Below are 22,247 nucleotides of genomic sequence, written 5' to 3' on the forward strand. Positions count from 1 at the left end.
GGTCAAAGGGGGCATTGGTTTTATCTGTTCAAATAAATAGTTGGTTCTTTCAAGAGTAGAATCAAATTAGTATTGACACATGATCGTATTAATGAAAAAAAGTGTTGTGTTGATTCATGGGTGAAAACATCCAGCGGGCACTAAACCAGAGGGTTAGGGTTACGCAGTGCACATTTACTTGATATTCCATGTATGTCGGAAGACATATGATATTGTGTTGAAAGGCAGTCTCGAAATCATCTGTGCGATGGTAGATTTCCTTTTAGCAAGGAACTCCAATATATGCAGTCATTTTAATGGCAAGAATAAAACATGTATTTAACAGTGTATTCTTGCTGTAGGCTTCAGGTACCAACAATACAATAGCTGGTTCCTAGTGGAACTTTAATGTAGATACAGTGGAAAAATACAAGACTAAAGAGAAGAATGGAGTAATTGGGCATTCAGGAAGAAAAGCATTTTTGTAAATATTGGATACAAAGTAACAGTGGTGTCATGTTCAGATGGACATTTCTCCACTTTTCAGGGATGCTAATGCTACCGACATTAATATTAAGAGAACAAAATAATTTGTATGACACAAAATCCAAAGAAAAAAAATGTTTATTCATAATCTATATAGAAATGATGCAATGTGCATCTAAAAAGGGGACAACTGTGAGACAAAAATACTTTGGTACACTTGAATCTCCGAGATTTTAACGGACAAAGCAGCACGGTAATGTGGTGGCTCCTGCACATTCTTCAGATTTTGTATTTTACTGTGCAAGATGTTGCATTATTGAACATTACTCTAAATCTGTGGTGCATTTTGAGCAAGCAGAGAATTCCATTGCTTCAATGAATATTGCGCACTGAAAAATGTAATCCAATCTTACAATGTAATCAATATTTAGAAGGTTTTCAGTCAAATTAATTAATCAGTGATGGTGTTCAAATGATGTACAGTATAAAATTGTTACAAAAAGGCATAAGTGATTTACAAACATTTAAGATCTAGGATACAAATGCCTAAATCGAACATTATCAACTAGAATCCAGTGGTAGATCTGTAGATCGCGTCTGCTACTGTAATGAGCACAACGGGAAAAGCTGTATGGATTGTTTAGAAAAAGAAAGGTTTTGACATTTTAAAATTGTTCTCACAGATTTGGCTAAGAATGTTTGATGTCAGATTTCTACTCTAAATGTGTCAATGTCTTAGCAAGGCCAAGGAGACAACTAGATACTGTATATCAAAGTTTACAATATCAAAAAATTAAAAGCTAAAAGTATTCCTCCTGAAATGTGTTGCAAATGCATCTCCAAATAGCTTGCAACAATATAAACAAATACTACAATAAAGGTGAAACGACATATAAAGTGCAAAGAGAGGTTTCCATAAATGCACTGGGACTGACTAGTAGTCACACAGGCTGTGTACAAATACTCTAAAAATGCCACTTCCCTTTCCTCCTTACTTCCTCTTCCTTGGCTGTTTTTTGCTTTTTATCCCGTTTCTGTTTTTGAAGGTGGACTTTCTCATAAATGCATTTCTCACAGTATTTGACCAAGGCCTTGTTTAACTTGTAGCTTAAAGGATGTCAAGCAAGATTAACTATATACAGTGCATATTGCCATTTAACATGTTAAGGATTTCTACTCTGAGAGACAAGGGTACATTCATTTTCACTGCAGGGATGAACATTAAGATATTAAAAAAGATAGTTAGGGCTACAAAACAGTAACAATAAAGTGAGAGTGTTTAGACGTATTTTCCCTTTACATGGCTAATTACTCATTTAGTTTACTAAATTTAAGTGAAGTGAGAATTTTTCTTCTACTACACCATAAAAGCAAATTCGTCATCTCTTCTCCGGAATCAACAGAAAGGTAGTAAACATTGAACATTTTCTATCTCAAAATACTGCCTAAACTGAGATCAGTGCCAGCTACAGCAACAACAATTATAACATCAACAATATTGATATAGTAAAAAAAATTACATGAGAAAAAAAAACCCATAACAATAATATATAACTTTCTTCATAAAAATCAAATCAGAGTATCTCTAACGTGAATATATTGGATGATGTAAACCTACCATTATCAAAGTTAGCAAATATGATAATAACACAGAAAGCACATCAATCTTATTCCTCTCACAGAGAGCGCTCACATCATTGTTTCTACAATGGTGTGGGTGGGCTTGTTCAAGCCATTGGTCCCGTTTGCGTCCAGGGGCTGTGTCAGCTCGCTGCCCTTCACGTTGTACTCTTTCGGGCGAGAACTCACGCCTGACTTTGCCGGGGCCGCTGCTGCTTTGATCCTCTGAGGAAGGAAGGAGACGAGAGACCAATGACCATCACAAAAAGGGGCAGTATAATGCTCAGAATGACAGCTATTATATTTTAAATGACAAACATCGCATCTGAATTTGTCCATGTTCAAAATTTCAAGCCATGTTGATTTAAATTTGACGGACATTTGGGGAACAGGCTTCTTCATACTTCAGTCAGGAATTGAGATGAAAATAAAATCTACACTTGCTAAATGTGAAGCTGCAGCCGGGAGATGTTAGTTTAGCTTAGTTTGGCAGAATGACCTTAAGCAAAGGGAAACAGATAGCCTGGTTGCTAAACAACCTCATGGTGACAAGTTGAGACTGTTGATGTGCCGCAATGACATGCAAAGCGACTTATGTGACCATAAGAGGTTGCTCTGGCTTGAACTATCGCATGGAGCTAATCTGCATGTTTACTGACAGCTGACAGTTTAGGGCTTCGTAATTCACACCTATTAGTAATAATTGATAATAGAAAATTATCTTTGAGGTAGTTGAGATAGTAGCTAGCCGTAGCTACACATTTTCTGTATATCTACAAACTTTTGAGGGAGGATGGCTAGCTAGAGTTAGCTATCGTTTAGTTTGTTTCCCTCATATTTCTTTTTTCTTTCTTTTTTTTTTTTCAAATGATGATTTTGTCAAAAGTAATCTCAGTCAAAACAATTAACACCTAAGGCAGGTTGGTAACAAGATTTGTACTCTTCGGGTTTTAAGTCCCATTTATGTTGAAAAATACTGAAAACTAGCCTTTAGCTGTCTCAGCTTATATGACTCTTTTACTTTGATTTGAGTACAGATGTAACAAACAGTAGTTTAATTAGTGTGCTTTAGAAATGTTGTTAGGTTAGCTTTAGAAAAACCAGGCTAGCTGTTCACGCCGTTTCCAGTTTTTATGCTAAGCAAAGTTTCAGTATTAGGGTACAGGTACAAGAGTAATATCATCTTACTCTCAACAAGACAGCAAATAAGCAATTTTTTTTAAATGTTCCAACTATTCTTTTAAAAACACTATTTGTTGAGCTCACCTCGATCAGGGATCCCTCAGAATTTAAGATCTTGATGACCATCACCATAGGGATGCAGATCATGGAGGACAGGGCCAAAACCCAGCCAATACCGATGGCCCAGTCAGGGTACTCGTACACCTTGTTATAGGTCAAGGGCTTATACTTCACCAGGGAGAAGATAAAACAGCCCTGGGAAACAAAAACATACTTATTTTAGTACAACTTGTACACCTCCCTGTGACCTTGAATCTCCAACTATCAACATTTCATCAACAATATCTTCATTCGACACTATCAAGTGAAACTTAAAAAGCTGTCGCTCATCTCTCACCATGCAGAGGACAGGTGTGATATAAGACCAGCTCCATTTCATCCATGAGTTTGGTCTGTAGCCAATCATATCTTCAATTGCATCGTAGAAATTATCGACTCCTATCCAACACAAAGGGAACACAGAATACCATGAGTGCCAGCTTACATACTGGTATACATAAATCCAAAACATATTGAATTGAGTAATTATTTCATGCAAAAATGGCAGAAAAAGTTTGCTACTTTTCATATCATTGTAAACTGAAAATCTTTGGGTTTTGGACTAACAAAACAAGGCGATTAAAAAACTTTTTTTAGGAAGGAAATCTTTCACAATTTTCTGACATTTTACAGACCAAATGATGAATCGAGTAAATAATACAAATGTAAATCGCTGAAAAAAAAAAGGGTTAGATGTAGCCCTAACCTAACCTAACCCAACCTGTAGTTCCCCTTAAGTTACTGAACATTGTACAAGCAATACCATGTGTCTGTACTGTTCCCGAGATATTTTTGTTATCGCAGACTGACCTTCATTCTACCCCTTATCTCTGCAGTCTGCCCTTAACTGCAGCAATTATATTTTCACTAAGTCCTGCACCATATAACATGTATATAGTATAAACAGTCTGGCTACTAGGTCATTATTTGTCCTTCCACGTTTATTGCAGTGAACTATGTGTGCTATTGCATTGTATAGTGGGTTGTGTGTGCTGTGGTTCACATGTGCCTGATGTTTATTATTATGCTCCTTTGTACACGTTAACAATATGTTCTTTTGTTTTGTTTTTAGTTCCTTTTTAACATCTGGCAAGGGAATACAGACGAATGTTAGTAAGGTCCTTTGTGGTGCTGTTATAATAGCATATTTCGTAACAATGATAGAAAACAGCTCCCAAAAGTCACTGGTTCCCAACCTTTTTTCTTTTTTTTTTTTTACTTGTAATATGTTGCATATGTCTACGGCACATTAATCAAAGAGTAACGCATCTGTAATCCTGAAGGCCAGGAACACTGAGGCCAAGCAATTAAGATGGATTTGATTCATGTATCTAAGGGACTAGTCTATTGTTATAAGGACAGTATTTGTTTCTTAAAAGGAAAAGACTTCAGTCCGGCGATGGTACTTAGAAATGCGGAGACATTTTGAAAGGTAGGAAAGCTAAATTAAATATATTTTATGTTCCAAGCCACCTAACTCTGAGTCCTGGGGAGTTTTGGTGAAGCATACTTAGCCTCAGAGTCACAAAAGTGTACATATAGTGGCTGCACGTTTGGCCGATGCATGATTTATGGAATCAGATAGCAACACAATATCAGTAATGCGTCTATTTTTGGACAATGCAGAGTTGCTTTCTTCCAAATTAGGGTTTTTATTTTCTTCCTTCATTAACAATAAAAGAATGGGTCTAGAGGGAGGCAACCCTGGATAGCCAATCTTATTCTAGCAGGGGACCAACACCATCCCCAACCCCCTCACCACGCCCCTGCATGCAGTTCAAGTTTTTAACTACTGATGTGTGACGAACCACAAGGACACCTTTGTTTACGACCAAAGAGATCATTTCTGCTTTTTCTTTCTCAACTTTTCAGGATCATTAATTTGAAAAACGACGTTACAGAAAAACATAGTTGTGTCCACTTACCATAAACCCAGGCGACAGCAATGCATTCGAAGAATGCAACCCACAAAAGGCACACACCACTGGCTGCATAGTAGTCAAAGAGTTGAAACACATACATGCCACCCTAGAAAAAAAGAAAAGAAAGAAAGAAGAAAAGCGACATTAATTATCTCTCTGTTGTGTGTGAAACGAAAGAAAGTCAAAGCGATAGAGGAGGGTATAAAAGCAGAGTGGATGGGGGGTGTTAAAAGCAGTGCACAAGAATGCTGGCACACTACCAACAGAGGCAGAGTTCAACAGGTGCTGAGACGCCATTGGAGCACAGTTAACTGCTAAATGGAAAATGGCATTCCAAATTGTTCCATTCAGACATACAGGATGTGAGCTGTGGATGTGGTAGGAAGCCATATTTGGTCGTAACAATGAGGCAGTCGAGAGGCAGTCGAGAGGCAAGTGGAAAGTCTGTGGCGTTATCTCTGCCGTTGATCCGAATACACAGACTCTCTTTTCCTTCTCTAAACAGGATAAGCAGTAGAAACTCCAATAAAAGTGACTGTTGGTGAACTTACTTTTGTTACCATGGCGAGTCCAAGAAGATAGCTCATCAAACACATCGCAGCTATAAACATCTCCCGTCGGTAACCCTTCCTGAGGACTGCTGGATATAGATCCACAATGGAGGTGATCTGTCCTTCTACTTCAACAAACTGTGGGGACAAAAACAACTATTAAGTTCTCAGAAGTGTCTTTTTGTGTGCATGCAGCTCTTGTGTAGCCTCTGCAAACCAGTGATTAGAGAATGAAAGCTGTCTTTGTTGAGCAGTAATGATAATTTACACAGGGCTCCTCTTTGCAGCACTGGTTTGTTGCTACCAAGATGCAACAGAAACAAAACAGTAAATCTCTGTTTCTGTCTCCCCATCTGTCTCCCTCTTGTTCCCCTTGGCCTCTAATGCCTCATCATAAGCTACATAATGTCATAACAAAATCATGAGATTGTTCCAATTTACCAAGAACATGCTTCTTTGTTGCATGAAAACCAAACAAAAAGCCCTTACATAACAGTGGCACGTATGTGTGAGCGATGTTAACAATATATAGCATTCAGGACTGAATTAATTTTATGGTCAAGAAACGCACCCACACACACACACACGCGCACAAACTGTAACTGCCAACATGTCTCATGGAAATAACCGCATGAGTATTTACATGTGCTCAAATTTAGAGCGTTGGCCTGATCTCACAGTTGGCTGAGAGAAGTAGCGGGCCATGTGCAGGACTGAGTTAGCACAGGAGTAGAATTACACTTGGAGGCAGGAAATGTGATCTGGCCGGCGAATCTCTCTATTGCACACTCGTGTTTTGTCTATGTAGATTATCTTTTCTTGTTCAAAGCTCAGTCGCAATGGTTTGCATGCAAGCTATCATAATGACTTCTACTAAGTACATGTTTGGCTTTTAACGCGTATCATCTTCTAAAACTTCATTTGTGTTACTACAGGGCTTTAAAGGGAATTCAAGCCTCATCAAGTGCGGTCGAGCGTGATAATAAAATTCCTTTGTGGGAAAAGTCTGCTTTTCTTGTTTGACAGTTATCTGATACCTTGGAGACGTTCGATATGGATCTGAGACACTTAATGTGTTTTACACATTGTGGATGGCAGGAGCCAACTAACCTGGAAAGGACCTGGAAGGTAAATTAAACGGGCAGTTCTTTAAGGCTGCCATAAGCGATTATTTTCATTATCGATTAATCTGCCGGTTACTTTCTTGATGAATTGTTTGGTGTATAAGTGTAAAAAAAATCGATCTCAGTTTCTAACATTCCATATCGATTTCTTTAAATGTCTTGATTTGTAAGTTCAAAACCCAATGATATTTAGTTGAATATGATATAAAGAGATAAAAGCAGGGACTATGGATATTTATGAGGCTAAAAAACAGCATTTCTGCAATTTTTTCACAACTTGCACAACTTATCTATTATCAAATTAGTTTGCGTTAACTTTTCCGTCGACTAAACATTGCAGAGCACAGATCACCAACTAATTATTCTGGCCTTTACGCGACAGGAGCCGCGGTGATTGTGAAAATACTGACCTGACTGTCGAGGCCCAGAAGCAACAGCATGACAAAGAAGAGCACGGCCCAGAGGGTTGGCATCGGCATCATGGACACAGCTTTAGGGTAGGCGATAAAGGCCAGACCAGGACCTGGAGGGAAAGCATAGCGGGGATGGGGAGAAGGGGAGGAGAACAACATTAATATCTGTATTTTATTCCAGCTTGGACGACATAGGGGAATGGAAAAATGTGTGTTAAGATTGAGATAGACAGGCCGAGCATGGTCTGGCACTGCCAATAATCTAAATCTATGGTTGGCTTTATGTACTCTTGTAAACTATAAGGAAATACAATTCCCAATATAATTGTTTTTTTCATGCTTTAGTGTCTCTGTACTTTTATTAATAACATTGAACCTTACGTTTTGTCTCTCTTTGCACTATAGATATGACATTACTGCTTCCTGTAATGGCCCTTCCACTGTAAATGCTATTTATAAAAGGTCCTGTTCATACAGTACATACTGTATTATAGCTGGTACTGTGTGCAATAACATCCAACTGGAATCTAATCTAATCTAATCCCAACAAAGCCACATACCATTACAACAGGATTCAATGAGACACAAAGTCAGCAATCACAAACTAGTGCCTCAATTGAAGAGCTGAGCGAAATGCCAGTTCTACATGAAACATATTCTTAATTTCATTTGTTTTAATATATATTGTGGAATATTGTGAATGTACACACTAACATGCCATCAAATAAATACTGTAATTATATTCCAGTTTTAAAGAAAGCAAAGAGTGTAATTTGAAACTGAACAGAGCGAGCATGCTGAAAGAAGACGCATCTCCTTCAAAGTCCACATAGAGTATAAAGGAAGGCAGAAACAGAACCGGTGGCGTCCACTCGGGAGATCCACAGTTGTTAACAGTGCTGCTGGTGAGAAATATCACATCATGGTGCCAGTGCACTTAGTACATACAGTACAAATCTTCTTAGCAAAGTCCCCTGGTCAAGAAGATGTAAAGCTTCTGAATGAAATGAGTGGGTTGACTGTGGGACATGAAGACACCTGGTGCCATTGAACACTTGAAGTAGTGATGAGATCTTTAACCATGCAGGTCATTGTGTAGCTAAAACACACAGCACCAATGCCATGTAATCTGTCCGCAGAAAAGGTGCAACAGATTTCACACTGAAGTAACAATTCTGTTTCTTTTGAGGCTTTTAATCAAGGAGTGTGCAATTGCCGATACCTCTACATTTCAGCATCATCGTTTCCGAGACTTGAATTAATAACTTTTTAAAAATTTGCTTGGTTTTGAGTTTCCAATTGTCTTTTTTTTTTGGCAACAGTGCCCACCATCACTGCTGCCATCCCCTTGGACCCTCGTACCTGACTCTGCCACATCGGCAATGTCCACCCCTTGTTCTTGTGCCATGAAGCCCAGGACGGAAAATATTGCGAAGCCAGACACAAAACTGGTACCGCTGTTGAGGCCTCCCAGCAGCAAACAGTCCCTATGTCACACATATGTCATGGAGGTTGTTAATGAACACAGGTGGAACCGAAGTTCCCATTTTCTATTCACGCAACCGTCTCTGACACGAGTTGCTGTCACTACTACAGTCCCACTCCCCCCCCAGCGGAAACACTGCTCACCTGTAGCAGTTGTATTTGTATTTGTTGTAGCTCCCCAGGGACGTCATGGCTCCCAGGCAAATGGCGTAGGAGAAGAATATCTGGGTTCCCGCATCAATCCACACCTAACGAGACAGAAGACAAGTACGTTTTCATAATGTGATCCAATGTTGATGACGTCAAACTGTGAAACAGAACCAGTCGGGTCCACATCAGCGATTCACAGCTTGTCAACAGTGATACTGGTTAGGGATATCACATAAGGATGCCAGTGCACTTTCAGTATGGTACATAGAGTCCAGTGCAAATCTTAAAAGCAATGTCCCCTGATAAACAAATATTTTAAAGCTACTAAATTACAATGAGCAGGTTGGCTGTGGGGCAGAAACACGTTTCTTAACACCTGTTATGAAAGTGTTTTGGAAATGTTATCATGAGCTCCATACTAGTCAGCTTATCGAAAGTGATTGCTCATATCAAGAAGGCAAACATTTTAGTGTAAATATTGATTTTTTTACCACATGAGATGAATAAATCTCTGTTTTTCTTATTCCCACCACAATCTTGAGTGTAAGGTGGGCCGGAGGGACAATTGATTGAAATTAAACTCTTATTTGTTTGGTATGGGAGCGGGAGACACACCTGGCAGAGATCTGCACTCTACCGAGCGCACTTTTTACAGTTTTATCTGAAACCTCACGTACTCTATGAAGCTTGGTTAAATGTTATCCATTTCAGCTCAGCTTTTGCACAGAGCACATGTGGACTAGCCTATTGAGAGATGTCGGCTTGGTTTTGTTGTTAATCCAATCACTCGTGAAAAAAATGATGTAATCGAGTTGCATAAAAAAAAGTAGAGGAGAAAAACAGGAGAAGAGTTTTTGATCCTACCTCTGGGTCTTGTAGGCGGGTCAGGTTAGGGTAAAGGTAGAATTTGATCCCTTCAGATGCCCCAGGCAAGGTTACTCCACGCACCAACAACACAATCAGCATCACGAATGGGAAAGTTGCGGTTATGTACACCACCTAGAAAGGACAAGGAAGTATCAGCCAAAAATACTGAGCAACACTTATGACTGGTCACCCTTTAAATATAACGGTAAAGACAAAGCTTCATTATTAAGTTCTCATTTCTAACTGAATGTCAAAATAAACGTTGTCCATGTTATCTGGCGAACATTTCCCCTCTTTTCCAGAAGTATTTTTGACAAAGAAAAAGTAGGTAAGGTCTGGGAAAAGGACTTCTTTACTGTCACCAGAAGTCATAATGAGGATTTGAGATGCCCAACAGAGCATGAAGCAGTACACTACACAGCATAAAGGCTTCACGCTGATAAACACACAAGAGCTCCTTAATAGAGTTAATAATTTTCCTCACAGAGCTCCTCCTGTTGGCTCCCGCCCAGTTTCAGAAACACAGAGAGGGCTAAAGGAACGGCAGTCAACTGTTTACAGCCGACAGTGAGTCTGGCCAACAAGAAACTTTCAGGGCAGCGCAGTGGCTTGTGTCTCTAAATCCACCAAATTAACAGCCCTCCAAGCATGTGGCTTTTCTCTGAGCAACAGTGTTTTGTCACTGATTTATCGGGGTGAAAATGCCAAACAAAAAACAGCACCATGGCAACGCAATAAATACAGGATGTGTCTGTGTCCCAGCACTCACTTTCCCAGTGGACCTGACTCCCTTCCAGATGCAGAAGAAGCAGATAACCCACACTGCTAGGAGACACAGGGCCAGGTCCCACTTCACGGCCCCGATGTCCTCAATCCCAGAGGAGATGCTCAGGACGTTGCGCCTGCAGAGAAAACACAAGTCAGACAGACAAATGACTTTGTCATTCTGTGCTGTTCTGCTGCTCTGGCCTTTGTGATAACACCAAAATGGTGAGATAGATATTTGAAAAGAGTCTTTAGGGCTTTTAGGTCTAATGCTGCATAAACAATAGTCTGTAAGAGGCATTAAACTTATGATGAATCAGATGATTTAAACATGACTCAAAGCAAACAGGCATTTAAAAAGGCAATGGAAACTTTGAGGAGCTTCATTTAACATGTGAAAGGTGCAGTACAAAGTGTGTGAGTGTGTGTGTGTGTGTGTGTGTGTGGTGTGTGTGTGTGTGTGTGTGTGTGTGTGTGTGTGTGTGTGTGTGTGTGTGTGTGTGTGTGTGTGTGTGTGTGTGTGTGTGTGTGTGTGTGTGTGTGTGTGTGTGTGTGTGTGTGTGTGTGTGTGTGTGTGTGTGTGTGTGTGTGTGTGTGTGTGTGTGTGTGTGTGTGTGTGTCAGGCATGAATACTCACTCCCAGAACTCAGTGACGGGGGAGGTAAAGTTGGTAATGTTGGCTGCTAGCCAAAAGGTCTTGTTCTTGCGGACTGTGTCCTCCACACAGAATTCTGTGTTCCAGGGCTGCTTGCATTTCGCCCAGGGGAGCTCCGGCTGAAAGCTGTGAAACAGGTAGTACAGTCCCCAGGCCAAGATCACGATGTAGTAGATGTTCAGTAGAGATACAATCACGACAGAGGCATAGCCAATACCTGCAGAAAGGAAGAAAAGAAAGCAGATTTTAGATAGAGATAGATATAATACAGTTATGATTTAGATTTGTGTTGATGCATTTCATATGTTTCTGGTCACCATATAATGTAAGTCTGATATTCACTGTCTTTAAGTTCTGCTTGTAGTCTCTCAGTGGGTAATATCAACCATAGAGTCAGGTGCTAGTTCTCTGTGGGTTTGTCACTACAAGCAACTCCTTTCACAAACAAGTAGTATTGTTATCCATTGTTGTAAAAATAGTGATTATAGCCGATTTACCAGCAGCATTAGTGGTTTTACATCTTGCCTTGCCCCTGTGGTGTACAAGTGTACTTCTGACCACACCATCAGTAACTCTGGGTGTGGTCAGAGCTTCAACTTTCAAACAGAGAGGGCAGCACAGCACAGATTTTCTGCCCGGTGGGAAATAACCCTTTAAATTAAAACTTGTGTGAGGTGGAGATTGTTGCTGAACAACTTAAAAAGAAGGCTTTCACAAACATAAATAACAACTTACTCATTATCAAGTCAAATTAGGGAAAGCTGCCCGAACTAGACTCTGCTATCTTACTGTTATAATGTCGTTAGTGTTTTAATGCTATTTTTAGATGACTTTGCCACGAACCTGGACACAGAAATCCCTGGTACTGCTCAAGAGTATTTTTAATCTCATCATCTCTGTTGCCCCCACTGCCTTGTTCCCACATACCAAACTTGAACTGATAGACAAGTCAACGCTGTGACAGGTGTGCGTGTGTGTGTGTCTGCATGGACTTGACTACGTGTTGGAGTGCAGGGAGTAAAGTCATGAATTTCACTGTGTGCTAAAACATGTGAAGGCGGGAGGGAAAACATTTGGAGGATTGTGGTTGGCTAGTTTTGCTGCCACTTGTGGACTTTCTCTGCTGTGCCAGACGCTGCGCCATATGGACAGACAGCCGCCTCAGCGTTCCTTGAATAGCGGAGACCATCGGCAGCTGGTAGAGATCTGGTGAGGCACAGCTTCCTCTCTCTTCATGTCATGTCCCGTGTGTGAACATGAGTAAAGGCGTCACAGCAGCTGCTGAAGGTGCGAGACCTCTGTGCTTGTCTTCAGCTGTCAATCAAAGGTTAAGGGTTGCACCCAAGAGTGCCTTAAAGTATCAGTAGCTAATTGGTGATCTCAGGTCATGGAACAGGTGAAGGAACCCGACCCTGACAACTCCCACAGACGTCATACACTATTCATATCACCCTATGAGCTAGGAGAAAACAAGTGGACCCGCATTGTCAACAAATATTATTACGTTTTTATGCAGAGTCATTGCTAGGCAACCTTGTGTTTCTTTTGCTAGTCTGTTTCCATGGCAACTCATCAATCTACTCGGTCACAAAATCTGCAATCTAACAATGACTTTATGTTTTGGAGCGCCTACTTTCATGTTCCATATCCTTGTGTTAATTTAAATAGACGTTAATGTGCGTGTGTGCATGAATGTAAACATGACCGTGGATAAATCATCCTCCATACTAATCCATCTTCAGTACTCTCATTATTCCTGCTTTAAATGTAGTGTTTAGTGTCCTTTACATAACACAAAGCATCCTGATGAAGTAAGACTGGTCCACTTACAATGTTAGAAATGGGGAAGGACACCTTTAGAAGAACATGATGTCAACTAAGGATGAACAATTGACTAAAACAGAAAGAAAACCAGGGCAGGATTCTTGTTAGGACAAATTAAGCTTTTACTCAGCATTAAATATTAAATGATCCCGTCAGGAAAGATTTAGCTTGGGGATGCATAGCCTCTTTTTTTTTCTGTTTGTGTGTGTGAGAATATGTGCAGTGTTTATGCTTGGACTGACCAGTGAAGATGGGGCAGAGCTTGGCCCAGCAGGTGATCCCTCCTTCAGACGTGTACTGGCCCAAAGCAACCTCCAGGAAGAACACAGGCAGGCCGCCCCCAAACAGGAAGATGGTGTAAGGGATGAGAAACGCTCCTGGGTAATGGGAATGAGACGTATTTCAGTAACAATTTGTGTTTTCTGCTTAACAATTTGCATTAATAACATTAAGTATCTTTTGCCTACCTCCACCATTTTTATAACAAAGGTAAGGAAAGCGCCAGACGTTTCCTAATCCAACAAAGCCTCCGGCCACGGACAGGACAAAGTCGAGCTTACTGTCCCACTTCTCCCTCTGAGGCGCCTTGCCTTCAGCCTCATCCTCGGCCCGCGTGCCCGGGCTCTTCCCCGGTGAAGGTTTAAGGGTGTCCTTGTGAAAGTCTTTTAAACATTGAAGCTTCTCTTTTTGTGCCATGCTGTGGACGGTAAAAAGGAAAAGGACACGCAAGATGGAGAGAGAAAAAGACAGAGAAACAGAGGTGAATTGGGGTAAGACAAATATAGGGAGGAAAATTAAGAAGATAATGCTGTCTCGTGATTGCGCTACACCGTGCTGTGTAACCACTGAATACGTGATATACAGTACTATGTTGCTAATCTTGCTTATCTGAACAACTGATGCAGGAAGGTCATTCAGACAAGAGAAATATTTTGTTAATTAAAAGCAATGGACAAGGATTATCCAACAATGTAGAGCATACCCACTGTGTTTGTTTTTCTGTCTTAATAATTTAATCAATTAATCAATACATCTATCTTTAGAAAAAACATCTTAATGCCTTAAACTGTATTGCCAAGAAATCGCACAATTGGCTAAACCACCACCATGGCAATAGCATGAGCACATCCCCAATTTGATAGCTGTTGCTCGCTGGTTTCCATCTCATTCATGGTGTATTTTTCTGCTCAGAGGGGGGCACATTGTCCCTGAAGAAAAAGGAAGGGTATGTTTGGACACGATGCAGGACTTTAAGACTTCACCTGACCCTGGAGGAACGTTTTTTTCTTAGCTTTCTAAGAAGTATCGGCAACGAGTAGGTCCTCCACAATCCAAATTTAGAGAAAAAGATACCCCTCTGCATTGCTAAAGCCCTGGCTGCTTTCGAGACGATACAGCGGCTTAGGTTCACTAGCGTGTTTACACTGTAAACCGCCTTTCCAAGAAACACAGGATTTAGCATCACTTGCTAAAGTATCTTATTTCCCCGCATGAGCCAAAGAAGAGAAAATAAACCCCTTGGAGAACAAGAATACATTTGGAAGTTGTGAAGAAACTTAATGTGATTTATGGCTATAATAAAGCACAAAAACAGTAATTGTAACATACAAAATGAAATGTAATACTTCCTCTTCTTTTAAGAGAAGAACTGAGCAACATCAAGTACTTCCCGTAACTTTTGCGAGACCCAAAATAAATTCAGACTATGTTGATTGTTGAAGCTCAGATAATAATAGTACACGTTGTACGAAAAACGTTCATGCTTCAAAAACATCACCCTGAGATTTGCTCTTCATTCGTTGTTGAAAAATGGACAGCATGTCCCTTTCAGAATTGTTTACTTCTACCAACAAACACATTAAGACTGTAACCTCACATTCCATTTTCTCTGTTCCTGTTATGCATGACAAGTCAACTTGAACCGCTTTCCATTCTCAGACCTCCTTACATAACTGGATCAGTTCTTGCCCACTTTGTTTCTCATCCTGTTTCTCTATCTCTCTATCTCTCTCTCTCTATCTCTCTATCTCTCTCTATCTCTCTCTATCTCTCTCTATCTCTCTCTATCTCTCTCTATCTCTCTCTCTTTATCTCTTTTCCCCCCTTTTCCCCTCGTCTGCTCAGCGTATGCTTCCACCTGCCTGCATGGTGTTAGGAGGCTGCCGGCCCGACAGATAAGATTTAAGACAAACTGTCCTTGGGATTTAAACCAGACATACTTAGCTACAAATTCCTTAACCGAAAAAAAAAAAACACAAAAAGAAAACAAATATTCTATTGAAATCACTTACTCTTCCTAACTAGACATCCCGTCAAAATGAATCTCAACAAACAGTTTTGTTTCTATTAGTTTAACCTTTTAGCACAAAAATAGACTTGTTCAACATTTATTCATCCATGACAGCATTACACCATTTAACTATTTAAAGCCCATTAATAAAAGAAAACTTGACATATCACATGCAAACCCTGAACAGTAAAGTCTCCTTTCAGTAAAGCAATTTAGAAAACTTACATTTCCTTCATGGCTGCAACTATGTATAGAGTTCCTCTCCCTCTGCTGTTACCATTCCTCTGTACTGAATGCCTTTATGCGACACCGGTCACAAGAAGTGAAGCTGACAGCAGGGCCCGCCCCTTTTCTAAAGACAATTAAATCCAAAGTGGAGATTGGACGCAGCCTAGCTGTGACAGACGACTCAGGTACCAACGCGGCAGACTGTAAATTTCCACTTCCCACTACTCCCTGCCCACAAACGTACACATAACCAAGTGGTGGGGGGTGAGTATGTGACACATACACATACTCTCACACACACACACTTCTTATTCATGTCGAAGACACAGAGAACAAGTTAGAGGCTTGTCCAAGACTGGGGGTCGGCCTTGAATTATGGTCTTGTACAATTGAATAAAATGAAACTGAAGGCAGCATTGAGAGTTTAAGTGCTTCTTTTAACTGATGCAAACTCAATCAGCAGTAAAATAGGAGACACTGTTTCATAACAAGTCCCTAATAACATCAACACGCCACTCTCAAGCATCTTTGTGAGAAAACTATTTTTATTCAAGCGTATGCTGTGATAAAACCTGGTATGTGGGACATTTCGAATCACTGGTCCTTCATTCTTTCATGACATGTAGTTTGTTATCTGTGAAATGTAAACGAGTACTGTATGAGTTTATAACAACTCCTAATAAGGAAATGTGTGCCTCTCTCTGCTCGTCCATGAAACTGTATAGATACCATTCACTGCTCAGAGAGCACACAATGGCTGTGCAAAGGCTGGCATGCAAGGTTCAATTAAAAACTGATACATTCCTCTGCAGGATTTGCACAGTTAAATGAGGGGGACAAGGATCAGCTGATGGCAAGCTGTCATTTGAGCACTTCACAGACACACTTTTGACACCTCTTAACTTTGCATGATGCCATTATCCATCATGTTTAGTTTGGTTTCATGCCCTGTATACTATTTTTGGTTACATAACCTTTGATAGAGGCTGTCTAATCTATTATGCGTATGCGAGCGATCACAGGATTTGTGTTTTGAAGGTAGATGCTTAGAAGAGAAAGAATTTCATGTGGGTTATCCAGATACACACAGAGTTACCCTTATAAAGTGCAACTTTCCATACTCATAGCTAACAAAAAGCTTTAGTTATTGTTGAATGGTGTATTGTTGTTGTATTGTTGAAACAGTTAAAACATTTAATATAATTTCACACTAAAATGTTAAACTATAGACTGGGAAAGTCACATTTGACTAGAAATACTGGTTAAAATGATCCTATATATTAGAATCTACTCCTTATTTTGCATGGTGAACCTCAGGAAACCCCTCAAAGACACCCCCAAAGGCCCTATGACCCCGCTTTTCTTTCAGCACATGCAGCTTAAAAAGAAGGTGCCGGTCATTTGTTATCCTGCTGACCTGGTATGTATCAGTTTTTGGATTGGGTTTAAGAAAGGACAACATGAATCAATCATACACTGGACAGGTTGCAGACAGAGGAAGTGGGTTAAGTATGTCCAGATATAAGATATAAGCTAGTAGTCTTATCAGACGCCCCTTTAGCTTTGAACGTTGCATAGACATGAATCAATTCCTTCATTCATTGTGGGTGTGGAGGGTGAACGGGTACCTGGACTCTGAAGGAGATAATAACCACATGTATTTACCCCTTATACAGTACAGTCTATGCCCGTCCTAAACACATCACATGGCACTTTGAAACCGGAGCTGCTCCTGAACGCACCATGACAGACCTCCAAATAACGATCAAATAGAAACGGGTTGCTCTGTAAACACAGGAAACCGGTTCAAAGGCCAAAACTGGGTTTTTGTAATAATCCAAAAAAATCAATATTGCCTAAATTGTTTTTAAAACATGTACAAACGACAGTATTTAAGTAGGACACAGCTTCATGTCAAAGAAAAAGAACAAATGTGGACAGGAAATAAATCCGCGTGCCTGATGTTTAACATCAAAACAGGACAAATTACAATTCAACGCAGCGTGGTTTTCTTAAATCAATATTTTAACAACAGAAACAGATGTCTACTTTAGTTATGCTTGCCGTTAAAAAAATGAAATGAACATTCATATTCGTAATTTCCTGAATTGATACGTAAAGAAGATGCCGATTTACCTTTCCTCGTGGTATCAAGCAGTCTGTTGTTGTTCCTTGTTTTGTAGCCTGCGTTTTAGCACTGAGTGAAATGAGGAAATCTATTTTTCTCAGACCATTGTTTCTACAGGCTGGTGCGCGTTTAATATCAGTTTGAGTGGAAAATCACCAGTCTCCATGCATCAACTTCTTAAAGCGACAGCCTCCCTCCGTCGGCCCTTCCCCTGATTCATAACAGTCTGTCACCATGTATACAGCCTATATCTCCAGAAATAATCCATCACGTAATTCATGTTCTCATGGCACGATTGGTTTACATGCACTTGCAAAATGTGCCAAATACGTGCAAAGTACTCGCAGGCAGTACACATTTAGCAGACACGTTCAATGTCTTTAAATTAAAGTAGAAGTCAATATTCCAAGAATTAGTGATGTTCCTTGAATTAATTAAAATGATCTTTTTGAGTATACACATTTATTTTATCTTTGTCTATTTTTATTTGATATTTTTTTATTTGCTTTATTTGATATTTTAAAATACAATAACAAGACCTATATCTTTAATATTATCTGTATTATTTTATTATTTATAAGCATGCTAGGATTTAGCATTTAACTTAGCACAACACTGTGCCTTAGTGCAGCCCCACAGAGATGCATGACTGTAGACTCTTTTAATCTTGTTTAGAATAATGTGGTCTAAACAGTCAAAGTGACTTTTCACCACTTGGCAAAATCAGCTAAATGTTATCATAAAAAATGGTTGTGTTAGTGCGGCTAAACAGACGACTACAGATAATTGTTTATGTCTTGTGCATACACCAGTGGTTCAGTGTGGTTTATGTCTTCATCTAAGGCAGGGGTGTCAAACTTAATTTCATTCCGGGCCACATCAGCATTATGGTTGCACTCAAAGGGCCGTTTGTAATTTTAATTATATATAAATATACATATGTAAATATATAATATATATTAAATAATGTATTATATTACATTGTTGGCCCTGCATTGGATTATTATCAGTTCTGGTAATATCTTCCTAAATAACTACGTCTGAAAGCAGAAGTCTAGGGCAAATCATTGAAAGCAAATATTCAACAATTACACCAATTGTATTGTATATTATATTCTTTGCAAGCTCTTGCGGGCCACATAAAATGAGGTCGCGGGCCGGATTTGGCCCCCGGGCCTTGAGTTTGACACCCCTGATCTAAGGCAATACATGCCAAACAAACAGATGGCAGAGCCACGTATTGCCATGTCTTGAAGGTAAAGCATCAAAATCATGCTCACTAATGCTAACCACAGTTTGTTTATTCAATTGTTTGATATGACAAAACCATGAACTGTTAAGACACTGAGAAATGTATTAAAAACTGTTGGCCTACAAATAACCTTAACTACAGTTGTTTCAGAAATAGGAAGTAAAGGCATATTGATTAATGTTCAAGCTATTTGGGGTTGTATTTATAAGATTTGGAGCCAGAAATTAAGACAAATAATTGATTGAACAACCTTATGAAGAAATTAAACACACAATCTCTTATCAAACTTCAAAAAGGAACGGACTGTTTGTTCCTTATTTCAATGCTGTGTTTACGTGCACATTTCCTCATTAGCCTTCGGAGCAACATTTCATGTCAGTGTTGTAAAGCAAAGTGTGTTTCAAAGCCACCCAGCCCCCTTGAGTTTCGGTGATGGTTTCTCCTCACAGAGAACAAAAGCTCTGTCAGCAGGACAACTGCTTTCTGGTGCAGGGGACGAAATGGCCAGGAAACAGGAAAGAGAAAACAAATTCAAGTTTGGACGCTCACGGTTTGTAACTGTGACAAAGACCAACCTTGAATCTAAAGTAGCTGAACAACTGCAGGGGAGAGAAAGCTTCATCTGACTAGTATCAAGTTACAATAGCAGGCCAGCCGACAGAGTAAACATCCTGATCATTATGATAGAATCCTGTTTGAAACATGGTTGTTTTTCAATGCTCATACTGTATGGCCATAATCATGTTTAGAGATCATGCATCTTGTCCCAAGCTTTATCTGCAAAGCTCCAATCATGTACCGCCTCTTTACTGCGTCACCTCACCGCTTTGTGACTCAGCTTAAATGAGCTAAAAAGATCATGAAATGTTTATTTCAAATTTTGAAACTTTGGTTAGATTAATACATTTAAAAAAATTACATTATGGTTGACTGATGAAAATGCCAGCTGGGAAATGTTATGTTGGAACATGCTAGTGAAGTAGGCCTTAGTAATTCAATTATCATACTGTACATTGGTGCTTGTTCTTAATTTCTTATTTCATTGTTGGTATAATTTACAATACAAAATAAAATCTTTGATGTGAACAATGATTTCCTGCCCAAATGTTAAGAATGTAGCTAAATTGCTGTTTTTGCACAAATATCTGATAATATAACTCCCTTCAGCAAGTACTACTTTAAGTTTGTGTACAAGTAAAGTCAACTTGTTGCAGAGAGAACCTTACACTCTAAGTTTCTGCTTTGTCTCCTTTGCAGCAGCTTGATGCATTGATTCATTGAGGTCCACTGAATGTTTTATTTGAGGGAGTTTAAGACCGGTGGTTGTTGTCCTGGATAGATTTAGCTTGTCTTTTGTTAGAGGTCCAGCTAAGGGCAGACCAGTCACATGGTCACAGTGTAATCCTGCCTCACATGCAGACGCTGTTTGTATATCTGCAGAGCTGGCTGTGATCTCTTCTGGCAACCTTGTGACTCACCTTTAATTGAGCATAACATTTCAGTGTATAGCAACAAACAAACAAGACAGACACATGGCAAAGGATAAAATGAACACTGGGACACACATTGGACAAATAAACCATTAAAAAAATGTCCTGCTGCTGCAGGATGCATTGTTCGTGTTATAAGCAAACGCATTGGCCAGATATATTTACTCAGCTTTCTTAGAGAGTCAATCGTCATTCACAAAGCTGACTAATAAGACCACTGCTCCCCTGCTTGTCTGTGTCCTGGCAGCTAATACGTCAAGTGTGCATGTATGTAAGGCTTAATCCCATATTACCGTGGCTATGTTAAGTGTAAGCATCTGACTGTCACACACTTCTAAGAGGAGCCTCCACGCAGAGCAGGGAGATAATCAGAATACCAGGTTGTGACGCTTTAAGCTTGAATTAGTATTTATTAAACTTATAGGCATCTTCAGCCTGGTATATGCATGACATGTCTGTTGAAATGTGGGGGAGAGGGACTGGCTGCTCAGCCTCTCTCATTTCATGGCAATCCTTTAAAGAGATCTTCTCGGCGGGAACCTATCATTCAATTTAGCCGGCGTGTAGTCTTTGCTGTGCCATTTCTTACATAATGGCTGGCTGGACACAACACTTGCCCATGTCTTAAATCTCTAAACCTGTCTATTGAAATGTAAGAGCAGCCTTTCTTTTGTGCCAAACTTGGACTGACACTACAGTACAATACAATACAATACAGTATCTAGGTGTATATGTTGTGTGAATCATACAGTATTTTTGTATATGTTTAAGTTTAACCGTAGAAATATAAAAGTGGGGTATAGGACGGAGTGGGGGAGTTGGAAAATGAGCTAGAGCTGTTCAGGTCAGTCTCTGGCTAAGTATGGGCTTACGACTCTCTCTCTCTCTCTCTCTCAGGTGGTAATCCCCAACTACTAACAAATTAGGATATTGGCGGTGACAGCCGCAGTGAGTTATGTCTTCTGTTTCCTGGGAGGACATATCAATACTCAGGGACAAGGTCGCAAATGTGCAGTGCTGTCCATCAAATAAATCCTCACCTTTAAGACAGATGTTGTACTAAAACTCAACTTTATAAATTGTAGAATAAATAAATGTAAACATGGTAAAAGTAGGCTATATGCTCCTAGGAAACACAAGAGATTGTAGATCCACAAATGGTAGAAGTATTCAGGCCTTTGGTTTACTTCATTTCAAAATTATGTATTTTATACACTAATGTAAATACAGTATATTGTGACAGTTTTTCTGTGTTGTATTTTTATTTATGAATCATGATTGTATTTCGTGGCATTTTCAGTAAAATAAATTGTATTTATTTTTGTATTAGTCTGACACCTAAGTAAAATGTTTCTGTACTTCTCTTGCAAATGCTGTAACAAAATTAGCAACTTTAGCTATTAAATAAAGGCACGGTGGAAGACTTTACTAAATGGAGTAACAACTACAATACAAACATCTGAAAAGCAGTGAGGTATAGTAGAAGCAGCATCAAATGGAATAACGATTGAATATAAAATAGTTTAATTAATATAACTACAAACACATCTTACTTGCATCATGTTATTGGCTTTATGTTGGCCCACCTGCAGTCTTCTCCATCTGTTCCAAATGTAAATAATCCTACATGTGAGCCACATATAGAAGAATGTCATGGTTGAGATGAGCATGTTTGTTCCAGGAAGGAAGTCAGACAGATGGTATGAGTTACTTAGCCCTGCATGTTTTGTACGTATG

At 39.6% G+C, this 22,247-nt stretch overlaps 1 protein-coding gene across 2 annotated transcripts; it reads right to left on the reverse strand.

Moving 5' to 3' along the window:
- Positions 1-585: 585 nt before the first annotated feature.
- LOC117479446 (sodium- and chloride-dependent taurine transporter-like) lies at positions 586-17,977 on the reverse strand. 2 transcript variants are annotated; one of them, XM_034126394.1, is made up of 14 exons: positions 17,777-17,977; positions 13,590-13,819; positions 13,365-13,499; positions 11,281-11,515; positions 10,648-10,780; positions 9,876-10,010; positions 9,006-9,109; positions 8,739-8,863; positions 7,374-7,486; positions 5,840-5,977; positions 5,292-5,394; positions 3,665-3,765; positions 3,352-3,522; positions 586-2,310 (listed from the first exon to the last, which is right to left on the reverse strand). In XM_034126394.1, exons 2-14 carry the CDS (start codon positions 13,816-13,818, stop codon positions 2,155-2,157), a joined length of 1,878 nt encoding a protein of 625 aa, XP_033982285.1. In that variant the 5' UTR covers position 13,819; positions 17,777-17,977; the 3' UTR covers positions 586-2,154. The 2 variants fall into 2 exon arrangements, with proteins under 2 accessions (XP_033982285.1, XP_033982284.1); XM_034126393.1 differs by lacking the exon at positions 17,777-17,977 and adding an exon at positions 15,638-15,871.
- Positions 17,978-22,247: the final 4,270 nt, after the last annotated feature.

This window comes from Trematomus bernacchii, unplaced genomic scaffold (genome assembly GCF_902827165.1).
Source record: "Trematomus bernacchii unplaced genomic scaffold, fTreBer1.1, whole genome shotgun sequence".
NCBI classification, from domain to species: Eukaryota; Metazoa; Chordata; class Actinopteri; order Perciformes; family Nototheniidae; genus Trematomus; species Trematomus bernacchii.

Coding starts and splice junctions, on each gene's coding strand:
- LOC117479446 (XM_034126393.1), bottom strand. Junction 10,781..11,280: donor CCCGTCACTGAGTTCTGGGA/GTGAGTATTCAT, acceptor TTTTCTCTGCAG/GCGCAACGTCCTGAGCATCT. Junction 10,011..10,647: donor GAGTCAGGTCCACTGGGAAA/GTGAGTGCTGGG, acceptor TGTCCTTTCTAG/GTGGTGTACATAACCGCAAC.